Source organism: Falco biarmicus, chromosome 1 (assembly GCF_023638135.1).
Source record: "Falco biarmicus isolate bFalBia1 chromosome 1, bFalBia1.pri, whole genome shotgun sequence".
Classification (NCBI taxonomy): Eukaryota; Metazoa; Chordata; class Aves; order Falconiformes; family Falconidae; genus Falco; species Falco biarmicus.
This window is the reverse complement of record NC_079288.1, coordinates 91,917,485-91,940,410: the sequence shown is the minus strand read 5'-3', so window position 1 is coordinate 91,940,410 and position 22,926 is coordinate 91,917,485. Positions and strand designations below refer to the sequence as shown.

General features: G+C 35.2%; 1 protein-coding gene across 4 annotated transcripts in view; it reads left to right on the top strand.

The window, feature by feature from the left end:
- GLRA3 (glycine receptor alpha 3) overlaps window positions 1-19,864 on the top strand; it is a 91,071-nt gene extending 71,207 nt beyond the window's left edge. Inside the window, exons 7-11 of one of the 4 annotated variants that reach the window (XM_056326573.1) lie at window positions 4,710-4,924; window positions 6,523-6,669; window positions 11,882-12,001; window positions 15,839-15,979; window positions 18,404-19,864. In XM_056326573.1, the coding sequence (XP_056182548.1) occupies window positions 4,710-4,924; window positions 6,523-6,669; window positions 11,882-12,001; window positions 15,839-15,979; window positions 18,404-18,496 (716 nt within the window). In that variant the 3' untranslated portion in view covers window positions 18,497-19,864. Of the gene's footprint in view, window positions 1-4,709; window positions 4,925-6,522; window positions 6,670-11,881; window positions 12,002-15,838 lie in introns of all 4 variants that reach the window. The other 3 variants (XM_056326575.1, XM_056326572.1, XM_056326574.1) reach the window with 3 other exon arrangements.
- The last annotated feature ends 3,062 nt before the right edge of the window (window positions 19,865-22,926 follow it).

Genomic DNA, 22,926 nt, shown 5'->3' with positions numbered 1-22,926 from the left:
ATTTGCTAACCTTAGTTAAGTTCAATTTTGCTAATCTTTGAATCATTCTTTATTCATCAAGTATAAAATTCTTATATTAAGTAACTAGTTTAATGTAATATCTTGAAGCTGTATAGTCTTTAAGCCACCGCCCTCTCTATATCCATAAAATACTTCACAGTAGATCACTTAATAGTATTAGCAGTGGCTTTTCTGATAAGGAAGGACAGACTATGGCTTACTAGTATCTAAAGTAGTGTCAATAACCAGAACCTTCAGCAGATATCTCACCATTCTGCATGAATTAATAGTTGAATCTCTGCATGCTTAGTTCCTTCTTTTTTGTTTACACATTAATTTTCTGATTTCTTATGTTATTAATTTCTAATGTCATAGTGATTTAATAAATTTTATTACTCTTACCTTTATTGTTTCTCAGGCACACTGTTTCCTTGGCTCAGTTTCCTAAGGTGATTCCCCATTATAAAAACTTTCTATGTAACTTCTGAAACAGATACTCAGCCTTCCTCGGTTGAAAACTGTAAACATGATCGTGACACTGTAAGGATACAGTAAGAAAAGCTTCCCCTGGGGGATATCTTAAGGGTTGCTTAAAGGGGACAAATATATTTAAGCTCTACCAACTACTGCCTCTGGAGCAGTTTGAGGCAGACAAAACTGAAAAGAAAGACTCCTTATGGCCTGAAAGCTACTACTTACACTTGATTTCCCTTGCACATCCTACACTGCTGGCAGTACCTTTAATGACACAAGCATACTGCTGCCTGCATAGCCCACTGCTTAAACATCACTTGCCTTGGTCAGAGGACGCTGTGTCATGTGAAGGTGTGTTAAGGTAAAAAATTGTTCTCCTCAGGTTACTCACAGTTGGCCACAGCAGCAACAACCAAAAAAGAATATGTGACCTAAATGCTAACTCTCAAGAAAAGCTACTTATACTTTCTGGGAGAAAGAAGAATTACATAGACTGACTGGAATATACATTTTTCCACTACAGCATTGGTTTTACTATGTACACTGTATGGTAATCATACCAGCCCAGCAGATCTGACATTGTTACCAAAGCCCATGTGTAAGAGAGACAAATGCACAATCATGTGCATATATACCAGTACATTCACTTCATATGCATGGGTACAGCACACAGCAGTGCAGCACTTTTGGTGCCTTCGGTGCACTTGAATCCCTGGTTAGGCTAGACTTACAAACGCCAAGAACATTACCTCTGTTTCAGGAAAAAATGCTTAGCTGTTTTTTTTCTTTTGCATTACAAAAATCTGTCCATTGTGTGCGTGTCTGTATTTAGCTCTGGTCTGAAACTAGCATCAGGCCTTCATTTGTTACTCAGCCTCAGCAAAACCACGATACCACAAAGGTGCATATACTCCTCCTAGCCACTCTCCATGACATTTGCAGTGCATATTAGAATGAACTAGAGCTTATCTTTTACGTACTGTAATGAATTATTAGACCAGTGTTCTTAGTTGCTTGTCTATCTCCTTCCCCAGCTGAGCTGACTTCATGGGTATGTCTCTTCTGATCTGTTCAAGCATCCAGTCAATAGATAAACCACAGCTAACCTGGATTTGAAATTGAAATGGAAAACATGAAGAGAAAGAAGGCCCACAGCTAGATGCTGGCTTAAGTGGGGAAACAACAGCACAGCCTCTGCTGGCTGCCTCCTAGCTGAGGCTCACATCTGCTAGTATAAATGTTCTTTTTCCATTCTGCTTCATTAGCCAGGTTTATGCAGGTGGTTCTGATATCAGAAGAAGGGCAAAAAAAAAAAGTCACACGTTCCACACTTAGACCAGCAATTGCAGTGCCAAGACACTCCCAACTGCCGCCTTGCCCCAACAGTCAGCAGTGGAGTAACAGAGAGAAGTATGCACCTGGGTGGCCACCAGCCTCCCTGAGGAGTTGCCACATACTAATTTTTCAGTGCTACACTAGAACAGAACAGATGAGGAGCACAGTGGTCTTGTCTGGGAAACAGTAGACTTATGACTGGCATGTCCATAAACTCAGTGGGCCTAAGGCAAAGGCAGGAGTCTACGTCACACATTTTGTGGAGTTAAGCAAAGGTACTTTACCACTTAGAGACACACTTCACCTTTTTTTTTTGGCTTATTTGTTTTTTGTTTGATTGATTGTTGTTTTTTTTTTACCTTGGCCGATGATGTTTACAAAAGTACAAAACCAAGAAAAAAATCATTCAGTATAATTCCTCCGACACATCATTCAGTCCTAGTTCTGGCCTCTTCATCATCCTGTCTCTTTTCTCTCCTTTTCTGTGGTTACTGTATATTCCATCTGCAATTCTTTCATTCAGAATCTCTTTCATTTTGTTAGGGTTCTGTGGTCCACAGCTAGTCCTCTCCTTCCTCTTAGTTCAGATAAACCTGGCAAACATGCAACTACATAAAAATAATCCACATCAGAGCTAGTATATTATTTATTGCTCTCTGTTTAGGACCACAGTATTTTTGTGCTGAGCTCTGTAATAATTCAAGCCCACTTGATTACTCAGAAGAGAAACTCAGATCTCTTATCCCACCTTTCTTTGGAGAAAAAAAAAATGTACAAGCAATAGCCAATGTTTATTGACACTCCGGTTATGCATAAATTACCCATTCTGATGCTCCTTAGTTTTCCTTCCTAATTTGTTTTGAAAGAAGAGTATAAGACCCTATAAGAAGGAAATGCTGCATGCTGAACTGTAATTCTGGCTGATGTGATGCCACATAAAATGGCTTTACAAAAGACCTAGATTTGTTAGATGCATTTCTGTCACTACTTACCACCATGATATACTGTGATGTATGAGAGATAGACTACTGCTTTCCAAGGCTGCTGAATTAATAGATGTCACAAAAAAGGAATCTTCTGGGTAAGGACCAGTTTGAAGTAAGAATATGATTCTGACAAAGGCCAGTCAGTGCAGAACTTCTAGTTAGGCGGGGCGTACTGAACTGCTAAGCAAAAGAATGCCTTGTGTCAGTATCCTTTTGAAGATACTGGAAGAGAAATGTAGGTGAAAACCTTGGTAGACACCAAAATTCCCATTCACTTTGTTAAACAAGGACTGCATCCCTTGATTGAAGCAGAAATCAGTTTTGAAGCTGGGGCAGCAGATGGTTGAGCCAGGATTTGGGACACAGATTGCAGGAGTGTAGATAGGATTCAGAAAACATGAGCAATTAGGAATGGAACTAATAATTGAGCCAGCAGATATAAAACTCCTGAGATATCACAACAATTTAAAATTGAACATCATAACCATCATCTTACGAAATATTTTTTTACTGCCTCAGCAGAATAAAAATTTCATCCAATAACATTTACTATGACACCATAGAAAGAACTAATAGCCTTTTAAGAGAACTATTATGAAAATAATGAAGTTCAGAAGATATTTGCAAGCACTTAATATGTCTAGAATAAAAACATTTTGGTTTTAATTTCTCTGAAATTCATTTCTGTATGCCTAACACTATTGTCACAGTATAATACACAATATATTAAATTAGTATAGGATAAGCTCGTAAAGAAGTCCGTTACATAAATTCTGTTAATGTGATAAATATTAAAGCACTATTAATGTGGAATGATTTGCTATAAAATGGCATTTTGGTAAATATAAATGGATTAGGAAAATATCTATCAAAAACTATTGGAAAACATAACCAAACAACTTCATACAACTTCAGAAATAAATAACTATATAGCTTTCATGTTAAACTTAGAATTAGTAAATGCTTTCATTCAAATAAGGAAGAAATCTGAGGTATGTATGTTTCTGCTGTAAGAAACTGTTTCACATATACGTTATTTACAGTAATAGCATTGCCTCCAGCACCATTCATATGTGACTAATATAAGCATTGAGCAGAATTAGAAACTATAATGAGACCAGGTCAAGATCTGTGAAATACTCTACAGTTTACAAGGTTAAAAAAAAAAAACAACAAAACAAAAACACACTCAATCTGGATAAGAGAAAGGAAATGGTTTTATGCTTCTATGAGCTAACAATAGATTATTTTGTTGTTGTTGTTGTTTTTCTCATTTGCTTAAAGCAGTAGAATTTACTTGATGTGCACTACCTGGAAAAATAAGGTCATTCAATTAGCTTTCTGAAGTTGTCTAATATCAAGTCCTTGATTTCTGTTTGAATCTTGGTCACTGTACTTTTGAGCTGAAACAGTTTAGGGATCAAGAGAGATTTAGCAGAATCTCCTATTGATAACCTAATGCCCACATTAATCTCACTATATTTTTCCCAAATTCATTGGATTAAAAAAATAAATTTAAGCTTAAAATTGAACCAAAAGACAAAGAAGATGTTATACAATGGGAGATATATATTTACATATAGCTGTATTTTCAAACAATAAGTGAAAAATAAGTGTGATCACACAGAGGAACTTCCCTGTTATAGTGAATTGTGCTTTGGCTTTTATAAGGAAAGAAGAGTTCCAGAGGTTATTGAATTCTTAAATTTTCAGGTTTTCTGTCCCCTTTCTTTCCAGTAGATACACCTATTATAATGGGCAACATGCATATTAAAAACCACTGAAGAGAAATTAAAACATTCATATTTCATTAGAGAACAAGTACATTTGATGGAGTGTAAATTCTTTAAAGTGTACACTAGATGTTGACAGTAAAGAACGTTCTATTGACTATTTCTTCTTTGTTATAAAAAGGAAAGTTTACGTGTATTGAGGTGCGATTTCACCTTGAAAGGCAGATGGGTTACTATCTCATCCAGATGTACATACCGAGTCTCTTGATTGTCATTCTCTCCTGGGTGTCATTTTGGATCAATATGGATGCAGCTCCAGCCAGAGTGGCTTTAGGCATAACAACTGTACTGACCATGACAACACAAAGCTCAGGTTCACGAGCATCTCTTCCAAAGGTAAGCAGAATTTCCTTTGTACCACATTAGTACAAAGTCATAATGTTATGTGGCAAATAAACACCTTCAGTCAACCATATGTGTTTTAATTGTTAGCATTTAAACATCTTCTAAAGGAGATAAATAACTTTGAAATACTTAGAGGTTCTTTGAGTCACCAATCAAATATACTCTATTTATCCCCATCTCAACTATTTAGCCAACTACATACCTACTAAATTCCATAAACCTCAGCAACTGATGAAAGCAACGTTATTCAGTACTCCATAAATTCTGCTTAACAAATGACTAGCTCGTCCTTTTCCAGATCCCAGTCTCTGATGACGTGCTAGCAGATATGACTGAATTTCTAAAGGTCATAGATTCCAAACTGTTCTCAATTACATTCCTTTCTCAAAACCTGCCTACATTACAATGTAACTCGACTAGTTACAAACACATTTACATCAACATGTAGAAAAATGTGAAGCTAAATAGCTCCAAATAATGGTATAAAGAATCACTCACCACACAATGTAAATAATGTATTTCTTACATATTTCTATAAGTATTTAAGATTTCTGACCTGCCATTGCTTTAAAGATTTTGTTTTTCATTTTAAGGGTTATTCCTTAACCATCTTCACATGCCATTGCAGTTCGTAGAAATAAAATATGTACAATAAAAATGTACAAAGTCTACTTCTATATTAGTTTTAACATGCAATATTCAGGTTGGCTAATTAGATTTTTTCCTAAGTAAAATAGATACCTTTAACAGAAGTGAGTGTTCTTTGTGCCTCATATATATGCATCCAAACGTAGCATCAACACATAAGAAAATAGAATGCTGTAAAAACTCAGAAAAGCAACAACCTAAGAGGTTACCCAAGAGAGCTACGTATGTTTTCATCACATTTTTGAGGTCTGAAGCTATGTTGGCTTGTATGAAAAAAAGCTCTTGCAGATTTGCAGAGAGAGGGAACAGGCCCTAGTTTTCTACTTCAGATTATATCCTGCAGCTGAGCTTGGCAATAAAGGATTGCAACGATTCCATCCACCCTGTAACTGATTTTCAATACTTCCACTGTGTCAGCATTACAGGACTAATTTTGAACCTATATTTTTGACTTAACATGCCTAAATTAGCAGTGAATGAACACATCAGAGTTCGTCATATATCTCCTTCCTGCCACCTAATTTCTATTTCAGGGCTTTAGATCAGCTCTGTTATAATACAGGAATTCCCACTGGTCCCACTATAATCTATTCTATGCCTCCTTAGTATCATTCACAGATGTCAGGAGGACAAATAGAGGAAGAGCATGTGCTGCTTCTGGATTATTTGGTTTGTGATAAAATACACAGTACACTATGAGGAACCATTAATGAAGTAAACAGTAAACACATTTTGTGAAAGACCACATTTTCAAAAATAATATTTAATGCTTACAGATTGAATTGTTGTCCTTCTTATTAGCTGGCTTTCATGCTAAATGTTGTTTGATGGAAGTAGTGTTGGGATGTGGAGATATTAATGCACTTCCTCCTGATGTGAAATACTAAACTTCACATCTGTGGTCTTAACATATTCAGTCTTCTGTTCTATTCTCTGCACAGGTGTCATATGTCAAAGCGATTGACATCTGGATGGCTGTGTGTCTGCTCTTTGTATTTTCTGCACTTTTGGAGTATGCAGCTGTGAACTTTGTGTCAAGGCAGCATAAAGAACTTCTGAGATTCCGTCGCAAGAGGAAGAAGAACAAGGTAAAAGTTACCATATTCACAACTTTGCAAGAGAGTCTGAGATTGATTTGTGCCAGGATATAGGGTTAATTTGGTAAACATACTGTAGATTAAAGTGGCAATACAAATAATATGGCAGCATAGAATGAAATTCACTATAGGCAGAGGGTCACTACAAGGACTATGCACTGCATAAATCCAACTTGAATTCCTAAAAGAGGGATTAAGAAAGATTTAAATGAGGCATGGGCCATGTGGGAGCCATCTGTACAAGCATGGATTTCACTCTGTTAGAAGAGTTACATTATACTTCAGTGGATGAATGTTACTGGTGCTTGCAGCAGTTTGTACTATACTGAGATTCAACAAATAATGTTTCTTAATTTCATTCTTGTATTCAGTTCAAAGCCTTAACAGATGTGTTTCATGTAAATATTATTTTAATACAAAAAATACTTATTCAATTGATATTATTGGTGGAAGAACAAACATTTCCTTTTAAAAGGCTGAGAAGTTTGGGGCTGGTTTTTTCCTTCTGTCATGTTAACATAGCATAGATTGTTTATATAACTAGTAAGAAACGTTAATACAGCAATGGTTATTAATATATAATTTATAGCTGAAGCTAACTAAACTACCACTAAACTAACTAAAATATGCCACTACCAGTGTGCAAAGTCAAAGAGCTAAGACTACAGGTTTGAATTCTGAACTCTTCTGTTAAATCAAGCAATAAGTAAAATTTCTTACAACAATATGTAACTCCTACTTCTGATTTTTCAAAGAATAAATATATCTCCAAATTACTCATTAAATGAGTACCCACCACTGATGTCACTCCGAGCCTTTCTACTGGCTTTCAGTCACTATCTAGAATATTACTGTGGATGAAAGTCTGTAGCAATATAACTCATTTCAGCCATCTTTTGTTCCTGAAGACTTACCTCAATTTACTACTTACATCACAAGAAGATATTTTACAGGTTGTTTCGCTTTTAGTTAGAAGATATTAAAAACCTGTCATGCTGTAAGGCCTACCTAAGCAGTCTCTGCTAGCAAGACTCCATGTTAAAAGACAGGCTGGACACTCAAATGACGATATTTTCAGACATTCCTGTGTGTCGAGTTCTAAACTAATTCAGCTTCAGAGAGAAACTAATGTACTGTAGCCTAGAGGATGATTCAGACTGCATGTACTTGCTTTCAACATTTGTACCTGTGAAAAATGTGTTTTTTTCTTTTCACTGACAGTAGCAGAAAAAATGCTTTCTGAGACACACAAGAGGAAAGTAGCACTTTTGTGACAGGGTGTTTGTTTTTGAAATATGGCAGCTCTCTGAAAGCTGCTTAAAGGTTTGGAATGGTGGGAATGGGATAGGCAGAGATGGACTGCAGGACAGGGGGCAGGTGAGCCACCACGAATGCGTCATGTGTCGAATACAAACAGCTCTGGTGAGTGATATGTGACTATACTTCAGTCCATTATTTTTTTTACCATGTATTTTAGTGTCTTCTGGATCTCAGGCAAATTTACCGCATTCAACTATAGTGACACCTTTTCACTTCCTTAAGTACACATTCATTATTATAATCACAGGGCTTAGAAATTGGCAGGTAGTAGTGTTACCCTCTTTCTTCAGAATCAAACCAAATCTTTTTCCAGCCCCCTCTTAGCAAGACTTCAAGCTCACCAAAGACACACCTTCAGCAATCAAAATCAATCAAATTTCACCTTAGAGGTATGTGAGGACAGCTCCACAATATACAAAGCACTTCTAAGAGAAGACCGCCTAACAAGTATGCACATGAATAGTCTCATTGACTTAAGTGTTTTGCTGGATGAGTGCTTCACATCATGGTATTTTTGAATACACACTTAAAAGTCCTTATTCTAATTTGACACTTCATTAGACAGTCTTCTAGTTTCAGGTAGGTTGCTTGCTAGGTACTCATAAAATTAGAGGATTAGATTTAGAGAATGCAGGGTCTATAGTACAATATCAAGTACTCCCCTTAGATTCTGAAGGATGAAGGCATGCGTTTCCATGCTTTTTTAATAAAACTCAAGTGAGCATATTAACTATATTTGGACGGTATATGGCTTTCCCTTCCTGCCTGTATCTGTATGTTTCATCATGAGACAGGTTTCTCAGCCTAAATCTGCCAAAAAATGCTTTGTTCCTATGCAAGGTTATGATTTTGAGAAATATTTCTAAAAAGATTAATTTAACTGAACGTTTCTTGAGTGATTCCAATTCTGTGTAGAGCTAGAGCTCCTGGCCCGAGCTAATCTTTAAGAACACACCTTCTCAAGCTCTAGAGACAGCTCAGCTAATTGCTTCTCTTTTTCTCATTGTTTTATTAAACAATTCCCTGCCCAATAAATATATAAGAACTTGAAACATTATGGCATAGAGATTTTACCTCTTAAAAAAAAAAATGGATCACATCCTAAACCCTCTGGTATATAAATAATAAATGATGTCTTATGGATTAAAGGAAGCTATAGTTATAGCTATATAAGAATAGATACGGTTAATATCTAGCCTTCTTTACCACAAATATTATTATTTATTCACCATGATTTCTAACATGAAAAGCAGACCCTAGGATCATAAGTCAAATTTTCTGTTTCCTTCCTCTTTTGTCTTTTTCAAAGTCAGTTACTATAGCTCATGTTTATAAAGTTTTGTAAGGGTTTGTTGTCCCTTTGGACTAGGTCAAACAGCCACTGGCTCTCAGGAATTAGATTGTATTGACTTTTGAAACTACCACGTATACAGAATTGTTCATTTGACCACAAAGTCATAAGACACGAAAAGAAGTTAGGTTAAAAGGCTGCATTTGAAGCAAACTACAGAGGTTTTCTTGAACGTTAAATCCTCTTTGTTTTCAAAGTGAAAACTGTTATTCTATTCAGTATTTATGTCCAAATAGATTAGAGAAATAGAGCAGTTAGGATAACTTATTTGACATTTTCATCCTATATGCTTGCCATCTTGGGACATTTTACAAGGATTAGGTTTTTCTACCAGGTAAATTCCAACCAATTAATATAGATCTTTTTGGCACTGGCATTTTACCTGCCAAGGGTACGGCAAAATTCCTAGTGATTTGACTGTGTTGCAAAAATCCAAAAATAGATGGGTCTAGAAATGTTTTATTTCAGGTATACATTGACAGAAGAGAACATGCATGAATAAATATCTAATTGCAATAGGGAAGCTATTTATTATTTACTTTTACTCAGTAAACCCTAGCCAATGATCAGACGATTGAATTTCAGTGCTGGAATGCCCTTGGGAAGTCAATGAATCCATTTTCCTGACATAAATCAGAATCAGTTATACCTAATTCATCCCAGTCACAAAAATTCCACAAGCTCCTCTGAAATCTATTCCAATGGTTTAGAAAGTTTTTTTACTAATGCCCTTTTTGGACTCTCATGGCTTGTCTAGAGTGGGACAAAGAACAGACTACTTCATTCCTTGATGTAGCAATTTGCACATTTCCATTCAGTCTTCTTTTCTTTAAATATTCCCAGTTGGTACAATCTGGTTTTTTTTTTTCTCGTTCTCATTCTCCTTCCCTGGGAATTTTCCTAGTAAGTCTATATAATTCCTCAAAACTGTGTTTGCAACATGAAGCCTAGCCAGTAACAGCTGAGAGTAGCCAAATGACCACATGATGGAAGTTATACATTTGTTTATCCAAACCAGTTTTCCATTTGCCTTTTTAATGACATATCAAGATTGCTACCCTCCATAACTCGCAGGTTTATACAAACCAGTTTTCCATTTGCCTTTTTAATGACATATCAAGATTGCTACCTTCCATAACTCACACGTCTCTTTCCAGAACTACTGCAGAACCATTCACTTTCCATCTTATGTTTGTGAAGTTGATTATTCCTGGCTAAATGTAGTACCTTGTATTTGCACTTACCAGCTCTCCTCTATTTTTCAGATTCTTTGTCCAAATCATTACGTTCAATTTTAACTCCAAACATCTCCTTAAACAAATTCACAGGTTTTCCGAGTTTAGAGTATTTTTGAAATTTTGTCAGAACTATGGGTTATTCCTTCTCAATGCTGATTAAAAACACAGAACTGAAATCTCTCTCTTAAAAAGTATTTGACTGAGCTCAGATAAAATCTCTGCAGTAAATTAGTGTAGCAAACAAAATAAGAGCTGCTGAGTTTTATAGAAAATTGTACAGTTATATAAAATGTAGTTATTTACAGAGCTGTATCAAGATATTTTGGCATCCAAAGCTCATCTATTCTTGCCATTTTCCTTATGCTTTTTCAAGTAGTCACTGCCTCTTTCTTAGACCAGCTAGTACATCCTCCCTTGCAGCCTCCCTTCCCAAACAGTAACAGCAGCATCAAAGGCAATTCTTAGGTATAACTGCACCCTCTGGCTACCGTTTTTATGGTTGTAAGCATGGACTTCAATGATTCCAAATAACTGAAAGGCAAATTTCTTTTCAGAGGCTAAATCCAATTTGCACAGAATTGACAAAAATTCTGAAGTGTCTGGGATTGTGCTATAAATACATTTATAAATGAAAACTTATTGCTACATAATATACAATTTACTCATTGCTGTTTTTCAATACGCATCACAAAAGGTATAGGAGATTTTTCAAAAAGGGTCTAATTTGTTTATGATTACACAAATCGCATTATGAATCATGAGAACATGGGGATTTTGGTCCCTAATTTAAGACTTCATTTTGTAGTCCATATATGATCCGTAGTGCTTTTTCTCTGTCAGAAAAAGAAATCTGGCCAATGAACAAAACTATTTCACAAATCTTATATTACTAATGTGATGGAAATATCCTTCAGAATGAATGAATATTAATTATCCATTTACAGTTACACTCTTTTCAGTCTTGAGAAACAAAAGTTAAAAATGGCAGAATCAGAAGTCATACAGGGATAATGACATATAGCTATGAACAGTGCGTTTTCTTAGTTGCATTTACACTGTACAGGGAAAAAGATTAACTGCACATATACTTAATAATACTTTGATTTTAAATTAGCTTTTAATATATTTAGTTTTCAGGAATAGTCACTCTTTTAATTCTATTTTCAAAAACCTAAAGATCAACGTATCTTTAGTGAGGAAAATAGACATGCAAACTAGATTGTCTTTAATGGTAATCACACCTCTTTTCTTTTGTTTTCTTTTTGGTCAACCCACCCATCCGTTTTGATGAAAGTATTTTGAGGGAGTTCTTGATGGAAATGAAATCAGTGAATCATTGCAGCATAGCAATGGCTTGAGATGTACAGGACCTATAGACGGGACTTTGCCTCAAATCTACAGTACAAATTTAAGGGTAAACGATGAAGAAGATGTCCTATTTGTCATAACGTGATATCCAATCATTAACAGAGGCCCTGTCCTTTTGTCTTCCCACGTGAACTCCATGTACCTTCATTGCTACCTGTATGTGATGACGTGAAATGTTAATAAAGGTACCTGTCTTGTTAATTTTGTAATCCATTTTGATCTGTTTAAATCGGATTAAAATATAGTATTAAAATTTTACTCTTGAACTGCAAAGAAATAGTGACATCAGTTCATGGAGAAATCAGTTACTACCACATCAGCATTTAAAACCAAGCTGTCTGTAGTACCAAAAATTTAATAACACTTTTACTCTCAAAAATGAACAATAAAAAATAGTGTTCAAATAACCAAGCCAAGGCTTCAAATAAGTCTTCAAGCTATTACTACAACCTACAGTCAAAGGACTATGGAGATATTTTCAGCTCTTATGCATATTACTCAAGAGAAATGTATTATTAAATATATGGACAGACAACAGCAGTCAGGGCCACAGAAACTGACAGCTTTCTAATACTTTATAGCTAAGTATTTTGTGGAACAACACTGATATGAAAATAAACTAATTGAAATTATTTCCTTCAGGTCTCCAAAGAATTCTTTCTAAATAAAAAAAATTACCTATATTTATTTCCATTCTTTAATTACAGTAATTTTAATAGAAATGATAAAATATTTCTATGTAGCTGTATGCAGAATAACCTTCAAACTTTTAATTCCAAAACCATGTGTGAAAAGCACATTCGTACCAAACCTTTATTAAAGGACATTCATATCAAACCCTTATTAAAATTCATTCATAATAAGATTTTAAAAGCTTTATCAAAAATCAATAAGAATTCATTCATTTTCTTTTCTTTAGTGATGATGCACTAAACAAATACACAAAAGACCAGGAAAAAAAAGCAAGCTTCCTTATTAGTTTTTTTTTAAAAAAAAACACCACCACCAAAATGCAGGACTTTTCCAGGAAGATTCATAGTCCAGATTCTCAGCTGGGGCATACAGGATACTTCCATTAGTTGATTTCAATGGCTGTGGACTCACGTGCACTGTAAGAAGTATTTCTAGTCAAAAAGAGGGACTGTAGCCAAGTCACTTGATAAAAACAAATGGGTGTCACTGACATTTTATAAAAATGCCTTTGGAAACACACTCAAATGTTAGTATCAATAATAACAGTAACTATACCTTTCCTGATGTGCACAAGCACACTCAGATATGAACCTGAGGCCAAATTAATGATTTTTCTGCATTATGAACCTGCTGGAAAACTTACAGAACCACATTTTAGATATTTCAGCCAGTAACTCAGAAAAAAATTATGGTGATACCTGGCATGTTACAAAGCTCTGGAAGGTGCCCTTTCTTGCATACCCATTAGCCCTGGCACTTTGGTCTGACTGGCAGGCTCCAACCATCCTGCCTGCCCTTGCAGACATGCCATCCAACACACACTGGGCAGAAATGCTGTACTCCTAGAAGGACCTTCACGTCACTCACTCAACAACAGAGAATATTTCTAAGCAGTCTGCTTGCAGACTAAATTCAGGACTTCTCAAAGCAAAAAAAAAAATGGCCTTGAAAACCACTGTAGGGGATCAGGAGCATAGAACAAAGACAGTAAAGTCTTAGTATATAGTGCCTCATCCTGAAAACATATCCAACTGAAAGTTGCTACTCAGAAGAATTATTTTATTATCTTTTTGAGGCTGTGCAATCATAAACATTATTTTCTGGAGAAGCGTGAAAAAACTGCATTGTAAAAAACCCTGAATTGTACATAGTGGTGTACATAGAAGGTGTTTAAAGGGCAAGTTTGGTGTAAATTCTGACAGTCCATGTATTTGTAACTTCTGTTAACTGGAATGCAACACTACAGCTCTGCTGGAATACAGCTTCTATAAAGATGTTATTTCCAATCCTTTTCTGACAGGAGAGGAACACTATTGCAGTAATGAGATCTTTTTTTATCACGTCATCAAATAATGAACCTATCATTTTGTATTTCTGTTATTCATTTTCATATTGAAGTCAGTGATTTTTCCTCCTCCGTTTCTTTCATGTTAATTTTGCTTTATTTTTGTTTTTATAGGAGAATTCTAATACAGATTTGAAGTATAGTAGTTTCACTGAACTATTTTAGTCTACACATTTTTCCAATTTGCATATATGAAAAACTATTGAAGCTGGGTGGTAACTACAGCTCTGCTTGGATGCTCATGCTGATTGCCAACTAGTTTACTTCAAACTAAGTAACTGATCAGCATTCTTTCATAGATAACTTATTCAACTGACATTGACAATAAATATCACTGGATTTTTTTTAAAAAAGTAATTAACGATGGTTCTTCTACTACTCAATCAAGATTTTAAAATACGTTTAGAATTAATTCTCTATTCCAAAACAAATTCAGATTTTTCAAATGTCACAGGTATTTTAAATCAAAAAATTCAGAATTTTGGATTTAAACTGTGTTCATTCAGAAATTACATTTGTATAAAGAGGTTTAAATAAAACACAAATGCTTCCAGAATTACTCGAACTGAAATATGGATTATTTTATTTGCTTTGATAATTAACTCTTTTTACCCTTTTATTTTAATCTAATTGAAGAAGACCTTCAAAATATCAAAACTTCTCTTACAAAAGGAAAATTGACTGCTTCTCAATTCTTTTTTTAAGTGTTATGGAAATTATTTTCCAAAATACTTAAGAAATAATAAACACATAGTATTTTGTCATACTTCATAAAAGTCTAGAATCCTAAAGCAACTAGTCTAAATTAGACATAAAAGATAGGAAATCCTGAATTTAAAAATCAGTATTTAAAAAATTGTGAATGCCATCAAAATCATCTGACTATCCTTGGGTAGCATACATAGTGAAGGAATACACTGGGATATATTTCAGAACCAAGTCTGCCCCTGGCTTCACAGTCTGTGTATCATTTATTTGCCTGCATTTGTACCTCGTTTATTATTTGAGAATATCTATAACCAGGTAAAGAGTACAAAATGTTTGTCAAGCCAGAAGCCACATTCTTTTGAAACACATGCTGCGAAAATATATATCACTTCAGACCACTTACTTTTGTTTGTGCCACAGGATTTAAAACCACTTTCTCTTATAGCTCCCTAAACTCAGAATGTCTTTGCTAAATCTCCCCTGATTTGACAGAAGAATGAATGAGAAGAAAAATCTGGTCTTTAGTTTAAAATAAAATGAATGAAAGACACTTTACATACTATTTTCTTTGTCTAATGCATTCACAGGGAACAGCAGAAATAAAGCATAAAGATAAGATTAACTAAATACGCCATGACCAAATAGGCAGAATTGTCACTAATATAATCAACGTGAACATCATTAGCACTTGTACGATGAATACCTCTAGAGGCCAGGATCTCATTTTGTTAAGTAACATATAGAGTTAATGGCTGTTCTCTGAAAGACCAGTGTGAAGTGTGCCCAGTTGAAGACTACGGATATTTACTGTAAACGGGAAAATTAAACCAAGTCAGAAGTTGTGCCTGATTACCACTAGTTTACTAAGCTTTCTCTTTTCTCCAAATAGATTACAGAAACTATAAACAAATAGGAAAATTCTGTTCTTATTAATGCACCTGCAATATTTTTGACAGACACTGATAGGGCTGAAATTTCAACCAGTTAAGATAAACTGTGGATTCAAGAAGTCACTGAGGTAATGATGTAATAATTGCTATTTAGAAGCTGGTAAGATTTCTGTAAATAATAATAAATTAAAAAAAACCCAACACTTTCTTGCTTTTTTCTTTTTTTTTCCTCTCTTTTTTTCAACAGGATGATGACGTACGCGAAAGTCAGTTTAGCTTTACAGCATATGGAATGGGCCCATGTCTGCAAGCAAAAGATGGAGTGACACCAAAGGGGCCAAATAATCCTATTCAAGCTGCACCAAAAAGCCCTGATGACATGAGAAAGGTATTCATTGACCGGGCCAAGAAGATAGACACAATATCCAGAGCTTGTTTCCCATTAGCCTTTCTGATTTTCAACATTTTTTATTGGGTAATTTACAAAATCATCAGGCATGAGGACATTCACCAATAAAAGAGATTAAGGCTTGTAGTGCATACGGATCTGGCTGCCATGCTCAACAGGAGGCTTTCTGTTAAGAATACACATGAAAGGAGTGATTGGGAGAGTTAAATACATTCAGAGGGGGGGGGAAAAATATCCTGCATGGCCTGCAATGCCCAGTCACAGTGGAATGGAAGAATGACACCCAGAGACGATACATCTGCTATTGCAAACTTTCTGTGTCAAACTAAGTATTAACTTTTTCATTGCAAATCACTCTCTACTGAAGCTTTACTGCCAAGTATTTATACATACTGTTACATAGTGGTACAATTGTACAGTATTCTTTGATGTTCATGAAATTTTTAAAATTCTGGTGTATTTTTAATTAAAACAATTGATCCAGAATACCCTAGGTAAACCCCACAGTATGACAGAATAGATTAGTATTTTTAACCTTTATTTCAATTTTAGAAGATAATGACAGATTCTTGATTTCAGATTACAATGTTAAGGATGTTTTCTTGTTTTAAGGACGGTACCTGTGGTTTTGCAATGTGCATATTTGACACATTTAAAGTTATATAATTTATTTAAGGTACTTCATATTACCGTTCCCCCGGAAGCTGTATGTTGAAATAATCTGACAGCACAAGGTATCTATAGCCTAATAGTCTGCATATCACATGGGAAATACATTAACATTTATAAAGTATTGATTAGTGCAAAGGATTTTTTCTTTTAATTACATACAATTTAATAATTGAAACATATTTCACTCATTTATATTTTTTTGAAGGGTTCTTTTTTTCTCAATTGATAAAACTCATACAGCTTGTGAGATAGACAAACTACATCAAAATCTTGTACTGCTTCATTTTGATTCAAGGGAAAGAGATCTTGGACGAAAATTAAAAGTAACTAGTCAACCGCTTCACCGAAACATTTGGAGGACAAGTACAGCTGTGTTTATGCGCATTTACCTCCAACATGTTACCAAAATACAGGAAGTTTAGTTTGTGAATATATCAAGTTTTCTGTCTTGTTCTTTGAAGTATATTTATATGACTTTAAGAGTGAATAAGAAACACTTCACAACTTTGGAAAAACACGCAGCTCTTCAGAAACCTGAAGTAGGATCTGCCTGGTCTTTTACATACATTTGTTGTACTTCACACTAACAAACAGGAGAACAACTACTAAAAGTCTTAGATTTTCCCTGTTTAGGATTAAAAAAAAAAAATTCATATTAGCTGCTTCTTTGAATTGTAACACAATAGATCACATTTAAGACATAGCTTATAGGCAAGAGTGTTTTCTATTGAAAACCAAAAACATGCTAAGATATGGAAATCTGACATTTAGAAATGCTGGCTGCTTTAAGTCCAGTAGCTGAGGCTGTTTCTCATTGCAAAATATTTTTATTTTTTGTTTGTTGTTGCTCAGAGTTTGTATACAAAAGCAAAACCAGCTGGAGGCAAACATCTGGTGCACTGCCAAAGGCATGGTGCATATGAAATAACAGAAGCAATGTAACTCTGCACTGAGGTTTATAACAGCAACCTTGGGATGGGTTGGGCTTGTTTTTGTTTTCCTCCAAGGATTAGTTAGAAAGATTCTAAAATAGCAGCTCTCAGATTTTGTTCAGCTGTTTCGGAAAGAATCTGTATGATCCTCCTTTATTTTAAAACAATTTTTATATAGTTTTGCTTTATTTATGATCTGAAATGAACTCAATTTCAAACCATTATTTTTTGCTGAGGCTGTGTCTTATTTTTGTTGATTTCTTTATGTGCATGCTCCAAAAATCCGGTTCACTTATGAAGGTGCTCATGTATGCGAGGGGTTATCATGAACTAATGTCTGACATTTCAGTTGGGTTATATTCAACTTTCTTAAAGTTATCATTAGCTGTATCACATGAAAAGGGATGTTAACTTGCTTCTCCTGTCAGTGAAGTCAACAGTATTTTATGTAAGGACTGTTTGAAGTACTAGATCTATAATCAAGAGGCAATCAAAAAATTACATTACCTTTCAGGATCATCTGTCTTCTTTCCTTCTAAAGTAGCTGAATTTCATTTAATAAGGAATTATTAATTGAAGGGATCAGCGTATGAAAAAAATGCTGGCCAGATCAGAATAGCTCATAGTTATTCTTGTTTGTAACACTTGGGTACCTGGTTCGCATTGCCTCTTACCCAGGCATTCAATATAGCCTGTTGCACTCACACATGTAGTACTACCTTGTATTGAAAACATTAACAAATCTGAGTACTGTAGAGATTAATAAATCTAGCCCTAATTTCTTTCTTCACTCTTTAAGGCAGAAAAGGTCTCTGCTTTCAAAGAGAGAATCAGACAGGAAATCCTGGAAGTAATAAAGGAGAAACTGGATTGTAACACTGGCAAAATGTAACAAGGAGTCAGAAAGAGTGTAATTTGTTAAGCAAGAAGGACAAGACCCTTCATTCATATATGAACCTATTACCTCAGTGAGGGGAAATAACCCCTGTGCCACATTTCACTTTGACTAGAGTAAACAGAGGGGAAAAGCAAAGAAATGGTTCCATTATCATGTATTTAAATGCACATAACATTTGGCATGTGATTCTGCTGCCCCCAGGTAAGTAAAGATTTTCTATTTTGATGTAATGGAAACAATCTCTCCTGAACTGATGGTTTTGTGGTTTGTTTTTTTTACTGGAAGTGCCAGGTAACAGAAGCCTCTGCTGTCCACTAAATAACATGTTTTCCAAAAGAAAGCAGAACTTTAAATTTAATTTAGATTATTCCTAAATGACTTAGTGTAAAGTCACATGGTAAAGAAAGAAATGTAATTTGAGATAAGAAACCACCTGCTATTCACCACTGACTAGCAGAAAAGTCCCAAAATGCCAGCAGGCATGCCAGCCCTCTGTGCAGAGCTAGAATCAACAGCTACTGTCATCAGCTAATATCAGTGTGGGTTATGATTCTTTTGTAACTTTATAATGAAGTAGCAGGGAATAATATTAAGAAGATGCAAGAGTCAATACTCTGAAGTATTATCAGACTGCAGTATTTATGCTACTGTCCTGTGAAAGAGGCAGCAGGGAGGCAGAAAAATAATCATCAGGGAAATAATGCTTGAGGCATATGTTACCTAGCAGGGCTTCTCCTACAGCTAAAAAAGACCCCATTTATTAGGCTGAAGTAGATAGCTACCTCACCTCACAATCACTGAACCTGGGCTCTGTAGAATACAGGAACTTAGCAAAACCACACAAGAAGGCTTCTTGTAAGCACAACCCTTATGTGACAGGCTAACACAGTTTTGCCCCAAGTCATTATTCATCATAGGTGAAGACTCTGTGCCGCTCGGATCATGTTTCTGTGGTCTCTCTAGACCAGTCCTATACTCCAAAAACAGAATACTGGCAGTAGAAAATTATTGCAATACATTGAAAACAGACAGAGAAACTAGGATCTGGAGGAATGCTCCAACAACACAGCTACCAAAAAGCTGTCACAGTCACCATAAAGGGGAAAGAAGAAAGCAAGAGGCATCCTTACTACTTTCCCCCATCCCCCCCGTATCCTCTCTGTAGGCACACTTCTTCAGATGGAAGCAGTAGCTACAGGCGGAAACAATTTATGTCAACCGCTGCAAAGTATGTATTCTCCTTTGACAGTAGTTTCTACCTGTGCAGTTAGAGAATCGACTTGCACACCATCCACATTCTTAATGGAGCTGAGCAGGAGGGTACAGGATGAAAAGCATGTGCTGTACAGAGCATAAGAGGGACCAAAGCAGTGCCTGGAACTTCTTATATGACTGTCTTTTCTTCCTGCACCGAAGAAAGATGTGGCCAAATCCATGTCAAACCTTGTAAGGCCAAACCTTCATGATCTTGAGAGAGGATAAGGAAGGTCCCTTAGAGGTGCAGTAGATATACCCAGCTACCACAGTACCAAACTCCTGCTAAAATTCTGAACAGCAAAATACATTTTATTTTAAAAACTATATTCAAATATCAACAAAACAGGTTTTCATGTTTAGAGGGTTGGCTTTTTTCTCTCTGTAATACTGATCATCTAGAGGAGGCTTGGAGAAGAAAAGGAAGAAGGGATACTAGTGATTTACTGTTTAGAATTTAGCTATTTTAACACCAAAATAAAGCACATTCTACTTTCAAGGAGTTTTGACAACAAGCATTGTTACTTAAGCAGGTTAGTGGAATTCAGGAAGAATATGAGATCTAATTATTTTTTCAGCTCAATCAGATATTAGTTTTCTTTGGATTCTCTTTATTAGCATTTATTGCAAAACCTTGTTATAGGCTGATTCATAGAAAGTCTTTTGTGATATGTGAGAGATGATTCTCTTTAGTCACTAGAAAGAAGACATATTTAGGTCATTTAGATGTGCACTTTACATTTAAGGAGTAAGGTATTGCTTCCACTTTGTACTATAACCCCTAACAGAACTGTAGGTTGATAATGTAGATAAAAATAGAATCTAATAAACTGTACAAAACCATATATTTTTAACAATAGGGAAAGATAAAAAGTCTTCCTTAACCTTAAAAAAAAATTTTGAGCAATAATTTTATATTAGATGGAAATGAATTTATTCATACAGTTCCCAGCCCAGGCTGAGATGGTTGGTTGCAAAAGATAGATACACTTTATGTGCAACTTCTGCTCTCATTTGAGCTACCATGGGAATTAATCTAATCCAGCAGAGTAAAATTTGGCCTTAAATTTTGAAACTGCCAAATGAGCTATTAATTCTTACAGTACCCCTGTGAAATAGTAAAATATCTTTATCTACATCTTACTGTACAATCATATGGTTATTTGGCGAGAACAGTATCAGATCATCATGACTTTTTTTCCTTTTTGAGGCAACTAAGAAGAAAAATACAATTTGCAAACCAAACTACTTTTTAATAATAAAATGGGTATTCTATTTTGCAGTGGTTATGGAAAAGGTGCCTTCAGGCAACACACATCACTTACGGTAGTTACTGAAATACTATCAGTTTGGAAGGCTTGTAGAAGCAGGTTAGATTGCTAGAAGCAGAGGGTTAAATGCCAGAAGAATGTTGGCTCATCCTGTATCCGTGACATTCTTGAATATTACTGCACTTCTTCACTTTCATTTTTGTGAAATATGCAAGAAACATTTCTTATGTTTGTATTTTAATGTATGACAGAGTGATGTTAACAGATGAAATGGACTAAAGTAGCTACTAATGTTCCATGGATGTGTAATTGTGAATTGTATAAAAAGAAATTGTGCCATAAGCTTTTGACATAAAGATTTAACATAATATACAGTATTTTGTGTGTTAGTGATCCCAGCTTTTTAAAGGCAACAGCAAGAAAAAAGAAAAAAAATATGGTAGTGTATTAATAATTTGTTTGTGAGTTTTCAAAATATTCTCCTGTGAATTCTGTCTGATGGCAATTTCATCCCAAAGTACTTCCTTTTTGATAAAACTCTATAAATGTATTGTGCATGGATTCGATTAAATTCCTTTTTATTGTATTACAGTATCATATTGCACTTAAACTGACATTCTGTGCAGACAGAAGTATTAAAATATGTGAAATTTATGGTGTCACCCATGTCATTGTAGATATTTTGATCAAAGAAAAATAAACTTAAGTTTTTTCAGAAAGAGCGTGATTATTTTTATGGTATTTTAGGCAATGGGTTTAAAGTCACAGGAGAGTCTATCAACACTATTGGAAAAAAGGATGAAACCCTCAGCAGTAGTTAAGGTGCATTACCATTAAATATTTCACGAGTGAAAACCTGAGAAAGAAGAATAGAGTGCCTTCAGTTTTTATATTATTCAGGTTAAGCTTCAAAACACTGTAACTGTTTTAATGAAGTGTACAAAGATGTGTTTTCAGAGATCATGGTGGAGGGTGACAGACACTGAATTAGGAGTATGATCCTCCAAGGCTTCCTTTACAGTGAGCGAACAGCAAGATCTCCCCAGAGGACAGGTGGAAGATGGGCTCCAGTTCTGAAAAAAGTTCATTCTGAAAACTCAGGGAAAATCATCTTTATAAATGCCTATTGAAATAATTACAGCCACTCCAAAATATTTTTTTTGCTGCTCATCTTATTACCAGAAGACAAAGAATTTCACTTGCAGCAAAATAGCCTTATAGAAATTTTATAGATCTGTGGGCCCTCCTAAGTACTCCTTGATAGAAAATGATTTCAAGAATACTGAAGTGAAGTTAGCAAATAAGAAGTCCTTTGGGAACAGTCTGAGTTCTGCTGATCTGATTACAACAGTGTTAATACGCTTGCAAAGAGTATACATCATCTCAGTAATAGCCACATGTCAACATGATGCCATTTAGGCTAGAAATCTTTAGCAGTCTCAGCATAGATGCTTTGTGCTCCCTGCCCCCTATATGACAAAAAGCAACATCAGTTCACTGCTTTCAATTTGCCTTTCATGTTAATGGGATACAAACACAAAAAAATCTGCTATACTCGTAAATGAAGTATTTCCATTATCTGTTGTTAGTAATTCAGCTCCAAGCCATAAGTTGCTGAACTTTATGAAATGAAAATTTATCAAAAGAACAGTGAAATATATCAGGACCACCAGTGGAATTGGAACAGAAATCCTAACCATGCTGTCATAAAGCCTGCAGAACAGTGTGATCAGACCCCTGCTAGTTATGACAGGGGTTCCTCCAACAAGTCTATACCATCTTGTCTTCCCAAGAGCAAAGCATAACTGTACCTCTGTCCTTGTTCAGGTATGTTCACAACAAAGTCATGAAACTACAGTAGTAACAAATGTTTCCATGCTGAGGTGCACAGTTTCAAGA